Source organism: Glycine max, chromosome 14 (assembly GCF_000004515.6).
Source record: "Glycine max cultivar Williams 82 chromosome 14, Glycine_max_v4.0, whole genome shotgun sequence".
NCBI classification, from domain to species: domain Eukaryota; kingdom Viridiplantae; phylum Streptophyta; class Magnoliopsida; order Fabales; family Fabaceae; genus Glycine; species Glycine max.
Window position 1 is genome coordinate 5,076,620 of NC_038250.2, and position 16,936 is coordinate 5,093,555.

The 16,936-nt window shown below is 31.0% G+C and overlaps 3 protein-coding genes across 3 annotated transcripts; 2 read left to right on the forward strand and 1 right to left on the reverse strand.

Moving 5' to 3' along the window:
• Nucleotides 1–2,818: 2,818 nt before the first annotated feature.
• On the forward strand, nucleotides 2,819–6,981 carry LOC100820581 (uncharacterized). The gene is made up of 3 exons (XM_003544095.4): nucleotides 2,819–3,478; nucleotides 3,969–4,331; nucleotides 6,237–6,981. The coding sequence occupies exons 1-3, from the start codon at nucleotides 3,197–3,199 to the stop codon at nucleotides 6,873–6,875; spliced, it is 1,284 nt and encodes a 427-aa protein (XP_003544143.1). The 5' UTR covers nucleotides 2,819–3,196; the 3' UTR covers nucleotides 6,876–6,981.
• A 2,898-nt stretch (nucleotides 6,982–9,879) lies between these two features.
• On the reverse strand, nucleotides 9,880–10,590 carry LOC100500475 (HSP20-like chaperones superfamily protein). Its single transcript, NM_001251751.2, has one exon. It carries the CDS (start codon nucleotides 10,537–10,539, stop codon nucleotides 10,066–10,068), a length of 474 nt encoding a protein of 157 aa, NP_001238680.1. The 5' UTR covers nucleotides 10,540–10,590; the 3' UTR covers nucleotides 9,880–10,065.
• A 705-nt stretch (nucleotides 10,591–11,295) lies between these two features.
• LOC100779969 (17.3 kDa class I heat shock protein) lies at nucleotides 11,296–12,235 on the forward strand. Its single transcript, XM_003544098.5, has one exon. The coding sequence runs from the start codon at nucleotides 11,603–11,605 to the stop codon at nucleotides 12,080–12,082; it is 480 nt and encodes a 159-aa protein (XP_003544146.1). The 5' UTR covers nucleotides 11,296–11,602; the 3' UTR covers nucleotides 12,083–12,235.
• Nucleotides 12,236–16,936: the final 4,701 nt, after the last annotated feature.

A 16,936-nucleotide genomic window follows, 5' to 3' on the forward strand; every position in this document is an offset into this window, starting at 1 on the left:
ATATTTTTTTTTAATTTACTACCTAAAAAATATTTTCTTTTATATTCAAACTTTTACTTTAAATATCTATTATTAATTTAAGTCTATTAAAAAATATAATATTAGTCTGTCACGTCTTCATTTAATTGATATTATAATGTTAGTTAATAAAAAATTAATTTTTAAATAATAAATTAAAAAGATGATATATTAAGTGTATAAAAAATATATTTAAATCTATTATATAAATAAAGAGTGAAACTTATTATGATATTCTTGTACATATTTTTACAACTTATTTTTTCTTTTCTCTCTATTATATCTGTCTTAATTACAAAGTACCACAAAAGTGTCGTATCAATATTTTTTTTTCATTTTTGTAAAAAAAAAAAGTTTTTCATAAATAATACACGTCTCGATTGTTGTAACAACAACAGTTAAGTAACCCGGCCCGTGGCCAAGCCATGTCTCTTACTGCAGCATTTTGATGAACGTGCATGAAATGATTCAGAATCCAAAAACGTCAATGTATATTTTGTCGCCTAATACCTTTATTGTCAGCTTAACTAGACCAATAATCAGAAATAAAATCAGACCACATGGCTCTTGTGGCCCTGTTCATTAGAGACATGAACAGATTCATATGATCCTAACCTGTAACCAGCAACCACCAATGGCCAAGGCCATGGGCTACCATTCTCAATTCCAATTAGAATTAGAATGTTGGTCGCATCTTGCATAATCACATCTTCATCTTTAAGTTCTTTTGCATATATCATGTGTCGCCGACATTATGCTAAGTTAAAAAAGTAGCGCGCTTATCTTGAATAAGCATGATCTTATCCTTTTAACTAGTTAGTAATTATTGGACAAAAAAAGAAAACCTTATAAAAGTATATGTCATTGTAGGAGGTAACAAAATTTGAATTGTGGGGCAATGTACTCTCTTTCGAGCTCATCCTTGTGTGCTTCTCTTTTCTCCCAATTGCAAACTTAACTAATGAATTTCTCTTTTCTTTTTGTTTGTTTCACTTTTAATTTAAGTTGTTTACCTCTTAATCAAATTCACTTATTGTGTATATGTGTGTGCCTCAAGAGAAAGTGTCTCACTTGTGTAGCGGACACACTAAGTATATATATTTCACCTCACAATCACATACGATACAATGTCAATTTTAACATAGTTAATTAATCATAATATTATCATGTGAAAAAGAAAGGATACCATATTGTTACATCATTAAATTTCCATGTACGTTTTTACCTAGAAATAAAAAAGAAAAAAGGAAAAACATTAATTTTATATAATTTTGATGGATTGTTAGTTTTGTATTGATATAATATTTACTTTATTTAATTAAGTCAATATTGATGTTTTACATACCATCTATTTTTTAATGTTAAAAATGTTTTAAAATTAAAGTCTAAAGTACCACATGAGAGGAATAACAGAATTAAGAAACTTTAGGTACGGCAAGAATTTTTTTTGTTACCAATTTTTTAATAGTTGACACATTATAAAATTTAGTCAAATTTTCCAGAATTTAATACTCAAACGATTGGGTGAAATGTAGGCGGTTGGTGATACAACTTTCGGGGCAAACTTGGGTTAGTAATTTAGCTAAACATTTCTATAAAAAAATTCTTATAATTGGAAGTTTATTTATAAGCTTGATTAAAATAAATAAAAAAATTATTTTGATAATTTTTATTAAGGCTCGAAAAGAATTGTTTCTAGTAAAGTATATACATGATCTAGAAAGAAAGAATATATATATATATATATATATATATATATATATATAAACTACTTTTATTAAGTGTAAAAAAGTTCTTGCAGAATAATTCATTTGGTTTGAGTGTTTGTTTTTTTTAAATAATTTTTATTTTTGAATTTTCATGATGTAAAAAACATGTCGGGAGAAAAGGTACTCTAAGGTGTTATTCCGTTTCCACTTTTTTTTAAGATTTTGACAATTTTGATTTGTTATTTCTAGTCTTTAGCATGTTTTTGAAAATATTTTTAGTGGAAATATTTTTTACATTTTAAATAAACATATTTTTACTCTTATTTTTTTACTTTTTTTATTTAAATAAAAACAAAAAATACTCAAACCAACCAAGAAATACCTAAGATTTACGATTCTCAACTCTCAAATTCTAAATCCCGTTACTCTTACTCAAGAGAGAGGAAATTTGACAAATTAATTTATCCCAAGATAAATAAAATCAGGTTGAAAGAAAGACAATCAAGTAACAAAAACATGAAAAGATATAAGATTGATTGAATGATTAAAAAAAGAGGAGAAAAAAGTATTTATACGTTACTTATGGATATTTTATCACGATTTGGCCATGAAAAAAAGCAAAGTAATAACAAACATGGTATGAACTCAAGGACTTTTTATCACGATTTGGCCTTTCTTTCTGCCAGAGTAAATGGAGATAACCAAGCAGCATACGTTACTTAATCTCAACAACCTACTTTCGTATGCTCCCTTTTGAAAAATAAAAGAGTCTTATTAATTAATGTTTTTAGGATATTAGTTAAAGAAGGAAAAGATAAAAGTATTTATCATAAGCAAACGTAAAAATGATTATAAATAATATAATTTTTCGTCTTCTAATAAAAATATTTTTATTTTAAATTCTTTAACTAATATTCATAGAACACTACTTACCGTTTGTCAAAATAAAATAAGTTGACATAAATATCTTAAAATTACACTACAAACAAACAAGTACATTAATTTTATAGGGAAACCGTAAGTTATGTTGCCTACAAGTTAGTATATAGTATGAGAGGCGTGCCAACACGACGACATAGACAAGTGAGGGTCCCCATAGTTTGGTTTCTTTTTCCAAAGTTACATACTAAATACTCAACACTCATAACTATTAGGATATTTCAGGTAGCTGTAATATCTGATACAAATCTATAGTTCCCTGAAATATAGTAGTTTCCTGATTTCTAGGAACACAGTTTCTTAATTTCCTCAAATATCCAATTAATAACTATTACCAAGCTCGCTTTTCTTCTCCCTTTGAATTCAAGACTCCAATCCTCTCCTTCGTCACTTCCCCATCTCATAAGCTACCTATAGCCATAAACACAACCTTTAACATCTCCAAAGGCTTTCTTGTGTTCATGGTAATCAAAATCAAAGTACATTTTCTCAACTCATCTGTTTAATTTCTCTCTCTCTCTCTCTCTGGTATGAAGAAGCTCTGTCCCAATCTTACTCGCGAGGATGGGCTCGAAACGGTGCTGGAGGTTCCTATTCCAGAGGAGATTTTCACCATCAAAAGTGGAACCAGCAGAGCTTGGCATAACATGAAGTCATGGATGAAGCCAAATGTTGAATCTTCAAGATCATCATCACTCTTTGGAGGCCAAAACACAGATATCCAACTATTGCTTGGTGTTGTTGGAGCGCCATTGATCCCTCTCCCTATAACCTCTCACAACCAACCTATCACCATTAAATCCCATAACACTGTGAGTAATGACTAATAAGACAACACTCTCCTTTTGTTTTTGACAAAATTTAGATGCAATTCCTTAGCGTGCTACTCTCCAAACAAAATTGGAGTTTCATCTTGATAATCTATGTTGATGTCTATGCAAACCTTTCTTATACATATTATTGAGATGAAACTTCAATTCTCAATCCCATAACATTATCACATTGTTAGTATTGACCAAAACACATTCTCTTTATGTTGTTGACAGGCGTTTTTAGCCTTGTCCTCCAATAAGAATTGGAATTTCATTTTGGTAATCTATGTTAATCTTTATTATTGCAAACCTTTATCATGCAGATTACTTAGATGAAATTCCAATTCTGATTGGAGAACAACACCTAAAGAACTGTATCTAAATTTTTCCTTTTATTTTTTAAACATATACAATGATCATAATCGATTAATTGAGTATATAGATGTATATGCATCTCAATTTTAACTCTTTGATTGTTTGTGTTGTGAAGGAGGCTTCGATGGCGAAATACATAGTGAAACAGTACGTGGCGGCTGTGGGAGGAGAGAGTGCTTTGAATTCGGTGGAAAGCATGTATGCAATGGGGGAGGTGAGAGTAGGGTCAGAGTTTTCAGCAGGGGAAGAATGTGTGAGTAGCAAGAAGATGGGGAAGGTAAAGAAGGTGCAGATGAAAGGGGAATTGGGAGGGTTTGTTGTGTGGCAGAAGAAGCCAGAACTGTGGTGTTTGGAACTGGTTGTTTCTGGGTACAAAATCAGTGCCGGGAGTGATGGGAAAGTGGCATGGAGGCAAACACCTTTCCACCATTCTCATGCTTCTCGTGGCCCACCAAGACCACTTAGGCGTTTACTTCAGGTAATCTCAATTTTAAATTTAGCTTAATTGTACAGCCCCTCTTTCTATTTTGCTTGTTATATTAATTTTTTTTTTTAATTTTTAATTGTCCATATATTTCAAAATATATTATCTTTAGTTCCAAAAGTAAGAAACACATACTTTTATCATTACACTTAAGTATTTATTTAAATATTTAACATAAAATATAATATTAATATAAGTTTGATATGAAAATAATTTAATATTTAAATTTTATTCTTTTTTAATTTATAATATTTTTATGATCTTATATATTATTTTTAAAAATATAATATATAAGATTAAATTTTATTTATATTTATCTTTTAAAATAGTATTTATGATTTAGTGACAATATTTTTTTATCTATACTAAGATATTCATGTTATTTATTATAATATAGATAAAAAAAATAATGTCGATAAATTACATAAATAAATATTTTTAAAAATAGAAAATATTGTCATTTTATTTAATTATGTATCTTTATTATATAATTTAATTCTTAAAAAAATCATATCTGATTAAATAAAGTCAAATATAAATAAAAAATATTATTATAATAAATAGCAAGAATGTCTTAATTAATATAAGTAAAAAAAATATTGTCATTAAATCACATATATAAATATTAAAAAGATAATAAAATATAATTATTTTATGAAATTATAATTCATATAAAAAAATGCATTTAAGATAAAATTTGTATTATATATTTAATTTATAAAATAAGTTTTGAATAGTGTGATAAAAATATATAAAATTATAAAAATATGATATATAAAATAAAGGTTATATAAGTATACATATTCTAATTTATGTGAAAATAAAATTTAATCTTATATATTATATTTTAAAAGATAATATATAAGATTATAAAAATATAATAAATTAAAAAAATTGAATTTTAAACTATTTTCGCATAAAACTTGTATTAGTACTATATTTTACCTTAAATATTCAAATAAACACTTGAGTGTAGTGGTAAGAGAATATATTTTTTACTTCAAAGACTATGATTCTAGTTCTTAACAATCAACGGTTGTGGAAACTAAAATGATATATTTTGAAATATAAAAAGACTCAAATAGTGAGCTAAAAAATTTATAAAAAAAAAAAAAACCAATTTAGTGTAATAGGTAAAATAAAGTGACAAATTTTGTAATTGAGCCTTTAAATTTCATGTTCACTAATATGTTTCCTTTTGTTTTTCTGTTTTGTTTCCTTTAATTAAAGTTGCTAGTTTGCAAAGAAATGTGTGTGCTTTTTTATATTTGACATAATGGAACATGATTAATTATGATTAGGATTTGTTATGTTATGTTACTGTTTTGTATTCACTTTTTCAAATAGCATTTTTTTTCTTGTGTCCTTCCCAAGCCTTTTAATGTGTCACAGCTAGGTAATCGCATTTAGGCATCTTTTGGTTATTGCCAGGACATGAAATTTGACTCACAAAGAACGCTCACTAATTTGATGTCCCCAATTCCTTTATACATGATTCACATATCATAGTCATACGCCCCATTTCAGGCTTCCTACATACAATCAATCAATTAAGGAATAGGAGAGAAGAAAATAGGGGAAAGAAAATCTACCGTGTTAAGAAACCTAAATACCAGATTACTAGCTAGTAGCTAGTGTCAAATATCACACAGGTTACAGATACACATTTTAATTATAATTTTAATATAAGACAAATATTAATTGGTATGTCAAGGGTACTGATTAAAAAATTTAAAATAGAAATATTTTTATTGAATGACAAAAAATTATGTTATTCATGATTTTTTTAAGTCTTTCTATAATTTACAAAATAAATATTTTTTCTTGAGACCCTTGTTAGCACACCCTTCAATGTAAATAATGTCTTCCATTCTGGTATAATTAATGCCTTTCGAACAGGGTCTTGATCCAAGGTCTACGGGCAATTTGTTCAACAACTCCATATGCATAGGAGAGAAGACAGTGAATAATGAAGAATGTTTCATATTGAAACTTGAAGCCGATTCCAATTCACTTCGAACAAGAAGTAGCAGCAACGTAGAGATTATTCGCCACACGGTGTGGGGCTACTTCAGCCAGAGAACAGGCCTTTTGGTCCAATTAGAAGATTCTCACTTGCTCAAACTCAAATCCAATGCAAGTGATGCCATATTTTGGGAAACCAACATGGAGTCCCTTATACAAGACTACAGAACTGTAGATGGCATTAACATAGCACACGGGGGGAAGACTTGGGTCGCATTGTCAAGGTTTGGTGAAGGCCCTGAGAGCCATTCTAGGACAAGAATAAAAGAGGTTTGGCAAATTGAAGAAGTGGATTTTAACATCAAAGGGTTGTCCATGGATTGCTTCCTACCACCTCGTGATTTGATGAGAGATGAAGAAAAAAGGGTAGAAGAGTGCCGGGTGGTTGCAAGCAATTCAAAGTTGCCCTATAAAATTCAATCTGCTTCTTCTTTTAAGATTAGTGTTTCCAAAGTAGCTGCCGTTAACGTGGATGATTCAAGTGCTAGTGAAACTGATGATGAGGATGTGTAAATCTTTACCTTACATTTTCTAAGACCATCCATCCCATTTGTGGGGCTTGGTCATGCTTGTAGGGAATATATGGTATTTGCTAAATAGCTTAATTCCTTTATTTCAAGGTGATTTTCTTTCAACAAATATAGAACGTAAAATTTATATTACATGCTCATTGGAAACTTAATAATGCAAATAAAAAATGTAGGTTGGTACAAATTAAAGCTCATAAGCCATAAGAAATCTCTCTGTTTTTGAAGAAAAGAACCAACAAAATTAAACAAGTCCTTGTCTCTTTCTTCTCTTTAGCCCTCAATCAATCCCTGATGATGGCGGCAGAATCAGCATTTTGCGGCGGTGGCACCCGTATATGACTTGTTCGGAAAAGTGGCACAAAAGTATGCAGGTGTCCAAGGATTGGATTTTCAAAAATCTCATAATTCATATCCAATTAAATGGATTGAATTTAAAATTTATATATGCTTTAATTAGATGAAAATAGTTTGAATTTTTTTTTCTAACTGACTTAAAATGATTTTAAAATCGGATTATAGATCAAAATTATTTTGATTTTAAATCTAATTTTAAATCATAAATTTGTTTTCAACCTATTTCAGTTTGGATTATTTTTAGCTTACTTTAATCATGATTTTTTTTATTTTTGTTAGGGTTATTTTTTATTGACGTCAACTGGACTATTTTTGGTCGATGTGGAATTATTTTTTGGTTGAGATCGATTGAAATTTTTCAATCAATGTTTGTCAATAATTTTTTCTACCTACATCAACTAGGGTTACTTTCCATTGAGGTCAAGTAAGACTTCTTTTTTGTTGACATAAGTTAGGATTTTTTCTGTTGATGTCAGCCAGTGATATTTAGTTTGACCGACATTGATTGATCATGTTTCGTTGTTGACATCGATTAGGGTTACTTTTGGTTGACGTCAACCAAAAATTCTAGTTGATGTCGACTAAAAAAATAGTTATGATCGATGTTGACAAAAAAAAACATCATTGACCGACGACGGCAAAAAAACCCTAATCAACATTGGTTAACCCTGATCAACAACGGCCAAAACAAACCTTAGTCAATGACAACTAAAAAATAGTCTCAGCTAACTTTGATCAAACAAAAATCTAGTCAACGTCGACTGAAAAATAATATTGACTGAAGTCAACCGAAAAAATCATCAGTCAACATCAGCTCAAAAACTCTAGACAATATTGATCAAAAAATAATTCCGACAAATGTTGGCAAAAAAAAAACTCTAGTTGACATCAATTGAAGAATAATCTCGCCCAAAAAACATCATTAGTTGGCGTTGGTCGAATGAACTTTGAACAACATTGACCAAAAAATAGTCTCGACCAACATTCGCTAAAAAAAATCTTAATCAATGTCCTCCAAAAAATAATATTGGTTGAGGTTAGTTAAGAAATATTATCAATCGATACTAACTGAGAAAATCTGCATGTCAATCTATCAAAAAATAACCTTAATTAATATTGATCAAAAAACAACCTCAACCGATGTCAACTAAAAAAATTACTTTTATCCGACCTTGACTAAGATTATTTTAGAAAAATGTTATAAAATTTGAAAAACTAATGAAATATTCAATTCATATCCAATTATTTGGATATGATTTAAATTTTTTTAAAAAAAAACTAGATTTGGATATAAAATCAATCCATTAAAATAAATTCAAAGAGGTATAAATATGGACGATTATGAATTAGTTTTATATAACCGAATTTTTTAAACATCCCTCCTACCTGCAAGGAGACTCCAATGAAGATAGAAGTCGTAGAGTACGATAGGGTGCTCCGCATCGGCAACATGATACCAAGATTGACGTGTGGCACTATATGCAAAGCGCAAAGTTGGTAGATTTCAGGGGAAGTTCACTCTCCCTCATAACGCCAATACACAAGACTTTTAGATTAAGAGTATTTTCAATTGAAATTTGTTAAGTGGGATTTTTAAGTTATTTTTTTAGTTCTCACAATATTTTTTTGGTTTTTTGTCTCACATAGTCATGTTATTAGTAAGAAATTTACTTAAATAAATATTTTTGTATTAGTAAGAAATAATTTTTTATTAAAAATATAAATTTTATTTTTAAAAAAATCCCTTTATCACATAGCTTTACTCTAATAAAAAAAAATACAAGAAACAATCTCCTAAACCCATTTCACCATTAATCTCTCCAAGTTTCACCCTCTCGAAGTCCTTATGCTATTGGTTAGCTCTATTCACATTAATTACTGCCTCAAACTCAAACAAAACAATAGAGCAATTGTGTTACTGTTATCACTGTTATATATGCATGTGCCCTCGTGCACCAATTGTTATATTTACTTTTCAAATTTTATTTTATTTTTCATTATATCATTTATTATATTTATTACCTTAAGGATGGAATAATGATATAAGATCATGTTACTTTTACATATTGAATATGAATCACCAGTATTTAATTATTTCATTTTTCATAAATAAAATTCTCTTAAGTGAACTAGATTCATATAAAATAAACAAGATTAGTCGTTGAGTCAACAAGAGAGATGACGACCCACAAGCAATTTTTTTTATCATATTTATTAGTTTCCTTGACATCATCCACATGCACTCTTTCTTTGATTTTTTTTTCTTGAAAATCTTGTTCTATTACTCAGAGTTCATATGAAGGAGCCAGTTGCATCCTACAAAATAATTGATGTGGGCGAAAAATTCCTTGAAGATAGCGCTATCACACGATTGAGGTTGTTGCTTAATTGTAGGTTCAATTTGAATAAAGTGTTGATCGTAGAGTACTTGTCCCGATCCTTTCAATTTGAATTGTTAGTTTTTTCACTTTTTTGCTTTTGTTAAGTTTATCAGTTGTTTGTTGTCTCTACTTGTTGAACGCGTATTGAAAGGCCTGTTCACCATTCAACAAGATCAAATTTGAAGCCTATTGTCTAAATACTTCTCAAGACTCCAAGGTAAGATTGAAAATGAGAGATTTAGAAAATCATATCGAGATAAAGCAATAAAAGTTTATTGATACATTTAACGGAAAACTTTCAACTTCCCCAGTATTAAACCATCACAAATGACATAAAGCACAACACACAGCATAAACACATACATGGAACAACATACAGTAAAGACAGAACAGAACACACTTGTTTGGAATGAGAGACAGCAACAACCAATTAAAGATCTAGGCAGATATTTGAATTGACTTGACTTGAGGTTTCTTGTCTTCCTCCTTGGGCACAGTAACAGTTAGCACTCCATTCTCCATAGCAGCCTTGACCTGATCCATTTTGGCATTCTCGGGAAGCCTGAACCTCCTCATGAACTTCCCAGTGCTTCTTTCAACGCGGTGCCACCTATCATCTTTCTGTTCTTGTTCTTTGGTCCTCTCACCACTAATCTGCAGCACCCTCCCATCTTCAACTTCAACCTTCACTTCCTCCTTCTTCAACCCGGGAAGATCAACGTTGAACACGTGAGCCGCCGGAGTCTCCTTCCAGTCCACGCGAGTGTTGGCTATGGCACTGCTTTCCCCACCAGAGGAAGGCACGTGACCTGTGGAAAAAGGAAACCCCTCGAAAGGGTCCCATACGTCCAGAGAGAATGGGTCGAAGACGTTGCTTCGTCTACCACCGAACAAGTTTGGGATGATAGACATGGTGATTTTCTTTGTCAAGTTATCTCTGATGAAGGGCTTTCTTACAATGCTAAGGAGAAACAGAGGAAGAAGCTTTATATAGAAAACAAGACCAGTGTCTAGTATTTTCGAGGAATTCTATTAAAGATACCCATGCATGGAGACACGTACATTAATTACCTTCTATAGCTTTCTAGGGGTTTCTACTTCTATTAAAGTTGGGTTTTGTTCCCATAATTTGTTTACCATTGTTTGCTTGGTGAATCCCTAAAGAATCTAATTCAAATATATTGTTATGATTTTTAATTATGAGTTATTATATTAATAAAAACTATTAGTTTATATAATAATTATGTACAAGTCATAAAGTAATTTTAATTAATTTTTTTGGTACAAATGTAATTTTAATTAATTAATTAATAGTTCAAAATCTTTATATTTATAATGTATTGAAATTAAACTAAAAAACATAGAGGCCATCCCTCTCATTTGAACATTTGTGTATGATGTGGTGTTCTGTAAAACGAAGTATATGAGGTGTTGCAATAACAAATGTTTGGTTGTATTGAGTGTAGATGCCAAGTGCAGCCACGTCCAAAAACACTTTTTCATCCTTGATAATTTGTTCACTTAGCTTGGTGGGCTTTTAGAATCGTGATTTATAATCTAATCTAATAGTATATAGTTAAATGAGAAATTTTTAATTACCCCGATTCCTTGGTTAAAATTTTAATTTACTTTTTTATATTAAGCATTTAAAATTTTGTTTTCTTTCTTATTTTATTTCCACTGGTGGCAAGAGTTAGAGCATGGATTCAGGCTCCATAATTCTACGTGGCAATCCTTATTTGTTCGTTCCGGAAGCATCTTCATCATTCTACCAGGTCCACGATGCCATCTCATGCCGAAACATTCCCCAGAACCCTCTAAACATTTCTTCCTCTTTATTTTTTTTGTTTGCGAAACAAAGAGCACATTCATCGTGAACCATCGCGAACATCCCAATGACCAAAAATCCTCCAATATATATATATAACTTCCCCGTTCTCTCACACTCAACAGAAAATTGAAAACCAACATAACAATGTCGTTGATTCCAAGTTTCTTCGGCACCGGGCGAAGAACCAACGTCTTCGACCCCTTCTCCCTCGACGTGTGGGACCCATTCCATGGCTTCCCCGGCACCACCGCCCTCTCCGCTCCGCGCTCCGAGACGGCGGCCTTCGCCAACACGCGTATCGACTGGAAGGAGACGGCGGAGGCGCACGTGTTCAAGGCAGACCTGCCGGGGCTGAAGAAGGAAGAGGTGAAGGTGGAGATCGAGGAGGAGGGAAGGGTGCTGCAGATAAGCGGACAGAGAACAAAGGAGAAGGAGGACAAGAACGACACGTGGCACCGCCTCGAACGCTCCAGCGGCAGCTTTCTCCGCCGCTTCCGCCTGCCGGAGAACGCGAAACTCGATCAGGTGAAGGCCGGCATGGAGAACGGAGTGCTCACTGTCACTGTTCCCAAGGTGGATGTCAAGAAGCCCGATGTCAAGCCCGTTCAGATCACTGAAGGCTAAGTTGTGTTCTCAATCAATCAAAATTCATGTGTCTCAATAATTGAGTTTGAGGTGTGTTGTGTGAGATATTATTACCATGTATTGTTATAGTGTGGTGAACTGTTGGTCGTGTTGTGTAACTTTTTTTAATAATAAAGAATATTGATATATGAATATTTTTATTTTAAATATTCTATTATTTTTTTTATCATATCATACATATTATAATATTTATATTTTTTTTCTTTTTCTATATAAATGTATGCGTAGGAATGTGCTGTTATGAATTATGTATCCCAAATATTTTATTTTATACTACTAAAATATATGTCTTTAGTTTTATTCTTTTAAAATCGATGTTTAAAAAAAACGATTTTATATGTGGCTTTTAGTAACAAAAGGAAATATATGCGGTGTTGCAACAGAAAAATGTCATGTCCTGTTTAGTGTTGATGCCAAGGGCAGTCACGCTCCATAGCTCGCTTTTCATCCGTAAGATGTTCACTCGGTTTTACTTGGAATCATGTTTTATAATTCCATAGTACGTACTATTAAGGTTGGACAACTTTGCCTCGTTCCTTGAATAAAAGTTTACTTTTCGTAATATTTTAATTATGTAATTTTGATTCATATATTAACCTATGTTAAGTTAATACACAGATCAAAATTACACAATTAAAATACCGAGGAACAAATTTGAGAAAATAATTTATGAAATTAAAAAAGTGGAGGAACAAAATGGTAGATAACTTTTTGTTTCCTTTTCTTGGCAAGCTACGTGCCTGCTTAGTGCTTACATGTAATTCAATTTCGAAGGTGCTAGCTGGATTGGGCTAGTCTGCATCGTAGGCCCTAAACACAGATGGACTAGGCCTAATAATGTCTTTTCAAGAACATAAACTTCATTAATTCGGTAAAAAGCCCAAGCGTTCATATTTGATTGATCAGCTACAGACATGCACCATTGAGCATTGGAGCTGGTATATCTTATTCGGTGCTAGTGAATAGTGAAGACTTAGCGTTCCCCTGCATTCCAACAAAAAAGAGAGAAAAAAAAAGTGAAGGATTAGTGTTCAACATTCATAAGGAAAGAAAAAAGATCTTGTTAAATATTGGCTTAGAGGTATTACTTAAAGAAAATAGAAAGTTTCTTATTCTAAATTCATAAATTAAATTGCCCTTTTCCATCTTTATTCACTATTTATCCAATTAATTGTTATTATAAATATTTTTTACTTTTAAATTATTTAAATATTCTGCAATTATTTTTCACTTTAAGCAATATTTACAAATTGCATAATTTATTAATAATTTAATTTAAACACACTAGTAGTGTAAAAAAAATTAGAACATATTCATAATATAAAGATGTTTTACTTTGTTATTCAATGATAGATTACCATGTGTAAAAATAGGATTCTTAAGTATTTATAATAATTACTTCAAAAATTATATATAAAATAATTTCTAATTGATTAACGGTTTCAAAATCATTATACAGATTGTTCATAAAAATTAAAGGCAATTTTTAATCTATGTATAAAACACCATAAGTGAAAAAAGGAAAAAAAAGTTGTAGATATTTTTAACATCAACTTTTTTTATAAAAAATAAAATACCAATTAAACAGTTGTAGAACATCAACTAAAAATGTTTATTCAATTGAGAAATAATCTTATCTATCAACCATGCCATACAATATTAGTTGTCCATATATATTAAATCCTAACAAAAATATCCATCCGTCTCGAATCATTCCCGGGCCATAATTCTAAACACAATTGGAACCAAGTAACCAATCCCTCGTTGCGTCTATTATCTACATCTACATCAATACATCATTGACAAAAGCTTTAATTTAGAAATCAATTGCTTTAATTAAATAACTAAAAAATAAAGAAAGAGGGTACAAATAAAAAAAATTCCTCACAATTGACGAAAGCCAGAAATGTGATTCTCTCTTTTTTAACAGATTGGTAGCTGCAAATTATTGAATTATGTGCACGCCAGTCACTGATAAGGATCAAGTGTATGCGTTTATCATAACACAATGAATCGATGAAGAATGTGCGTGGTTGTGGGCCTTGGAGGATATGATTGATGCCAAAACATTAGCGAGCTTCATCAAAATCCATACACTCATTTAGTATTCATATTTAATTTCGTCAAAAGAAATGGACAGGTGATTAATCTTCACCTGACATCATAAGTATATATCAAGTGAGTATTTTCTTCTTAACAGAATTTATTTCATACTTAATAATCAATCAGGATTTAAATTTTAAACTACTTTAATTAAGAAATATTAATCATTATTACTTATATGAACCGTTGTTAGTGAAGAATTCATTTAGATATAATCTGTTGTAAGCAAAATCACTTCTTGTTTTACTTAAAAAATTATGTACTTGTTGCTTAAAAGTGTGCGTATAGATAAAATCTACAAGCATTTGGCATAGATATTGTATTGCAATTAAATATTAACAGGATTTTGATGTATGTTATCAAACAAATGTTGTATTGCGAACTGTCTTGTAAGTTAACAAATCCAAAAAAGCAAGTGTAAGTTACAAAGCTTGTAGATAGTATGAGCAAAAGTGTTAAAATATAGATGGACGTGATTGACCGCTAGTTATGGGCCAGAAATTAAGCAATGCAGAACCCATCCATCAAAAGCCGGAAGAGAAAAAAAAAAAAAAACAAAACAAAAGTAAAAAGAATATCTTCACAACACCCATGATATTATCACAGCCACTCCTAATGGCATCTATGTGACCCTCCACGTGTTGACAACCCATCTCTGCTTGCACGTTACTTTAAATTATTTTGCAGACTTTGCTTGGTATCTTTGTAGCAAAGACAAGTCCATAATAGTGAATGAATACGCACAAAACTTTGATCAATCAATATATATCTTTCTTTCTTTAAAGAGAAGGGGGCTATTCCACCACCAAGAAAACCTAATCAAAAGAGCCTTCTTGAACCCATATGGGCGTGCAAGGTGCAACTCCAACGCACAAAAAAAGAACAACTAATAAATTGGTTGAAAATGAAAACTAACATATACTATGATTGAATTAATTAATTGTATAGTAGATAATACTTTAACAGCAGGCTTGAATGACAATAATTGAGAGGTGATCAATGCAATTTTTCGATAGAAATTAATCATTAATAAAACTAATAGATATTTCATATTAATATTATGGAATAAAAAAATGACAATAATTGACTTTTAATGGAGACAGGAGTCCGGTGCTTTGTTTTGTTGGTCCCTGGGGACAAATCTAACACCCCCTATTCGGTTTGATTAAGAAGAGTAACCAAACAAAAGAAACTAATTAATGGTATGCAACAACCGCCACCGACCTCAAATTGTGCTTTGTTTTACACTCTTACTGTTTCAAGTAACCACTTCCCAATCCTAATTCCTAGCTAGCTGAGTCCAATAAACCACATTGATCTATTTCATCTAAAAGACAAGGACTATAAGAGCGTCAATTAAGCGAACAGGAGTACAACAAAAACTATGGTCTGAACTGTCACCAACTCAACGAGTTTTTCTCTCTTGGATCCCTGAAAAGACAGCTCTTCTTATTCTCCATTGAATATGAGACACCCATGATGCAGCTAAATGGCCTATTATGGTTCCTAATCGATTATTGCAACTAAAAATAAATAGCCACACTCGTACATTGATTAATACCCTAAGAATTAAAACCGAATTGAAGGTGAAATGTGTCAATTATAAACTTAATTAGTAGCCAAGTAAAACAATCAATTCCGGTGTTCATTGTTTGATCTAACCACGAGTGACATAGACTACATAGAGGTGTGTTTTATTCGATGTGTTTGCTTGCATAAGTTGCAAAAACCAAATAAGTGAAGGTGCACCCTACTCTTACCCCCCCACATGCAAACACAACACACACAGCCTCAGGAACCCTAACCCTAATCAAAGAACCAACTCATCTGCCCTGTTAGTATTCTCTGTGACAAACTTTATAGCTGTACTCCACTACGCCACCACTAGTCAACCACTAAGGATTAATATAAGCCAATGTTACGGATTTTTACGTAGGATGAATATCACAATGACCCTTTTGTTCAGCTTGTTCGTTTTAATTACATTTAGGTCATTATTCATTAAACGCAACAAACAAAAAGAAGAAAGAAAAAACTGTCGTAGTAGTTGTCGTTTACCCTCTCCTTGATATAACTCAACAATGTAACGCGTAGAATTAAAAATCTGGAGATGAATTTCTCTTTTGTGCTGAACCAAAAAGATGGATTTATGATATAGTCATAATTTATATTATTATATTATCATAAAAAGAAAAAGAAAAAAACTCCACCAATCTCTTTACTTTTTTGAAGCACCGTAAAAGATTTATTAACTCACCAGAATTATTCGTTCATTAACTTTTTAGAACCAAAATGATTAATAAATAGATATTGCATGTAGGATAATATACTATTACTTTTGGTCACAATTAGGGACGGTAATAGATGGCATCACGTCCATTTATCTTTAAACAAACGTAACTTGGTTTTTAAATTTATAATCTAAACTTAACTTATTTATGTGAGATATGTCTATTTTTAGTCTTAAAAAAATGCAACCAAACCTCAACACCTGTTTAAAAGATTACTTTATATTAATATTTTTAAAATAAGACTATAATTATTTTAAATTAACAACATAGAATATATTTTTTTTAATACAAGCTAATAACTATCACCGAGTGTATAAATCAATTGAGATAGAATTTTTCTAAATTTTAACTTATTCACATACGTCTTAAGTTTAAGTCTTAAAGAGAATATTCATGGTCTTGAAAAAATCAACTCACCTAAAAATATACAAGCTAATGA

Excerpts from the sequence above, each read along its gene's own strand:
- LOC100820581 (XM_003544095.4), top strand. The coding sequence starts at position 3,197 with ATGAAGAAGCTCTGTCCCAATCTTACTCGCGAGGATGGGCTCGAAACG. Across the intron at positions 3,479-3,968 it reads CCATTAAATCCCATAACACT|GAGGCTTCGATGGCGAAATA; the intron begins GTGAGTAATGAC and ends TGTGTTGTGAAG. Across the intron at positions 4,332-6,236 it reads CACTTAGGCGTTTACTTCAG|GGTCTTGATCCAAGGTCTAC; the intron begins GTAATCTCAATT and ends CCTTTCGAACAG.
- LOC100500475 (NM_001251751.2), bottom strand. The coding sequence starts at position 10,539 with ATGTCTATCATCCCAAACTTGTTCGGTGGTAGACGAAGCAACGTCTTC.
- LOC100779969 (XM_003544098.5), top strand. The coding sequence starts at position 11,603 with ATGTCGTTGATTCCAAGTTTCTTCGGCACCGGGCGAAGAACCAACGTC.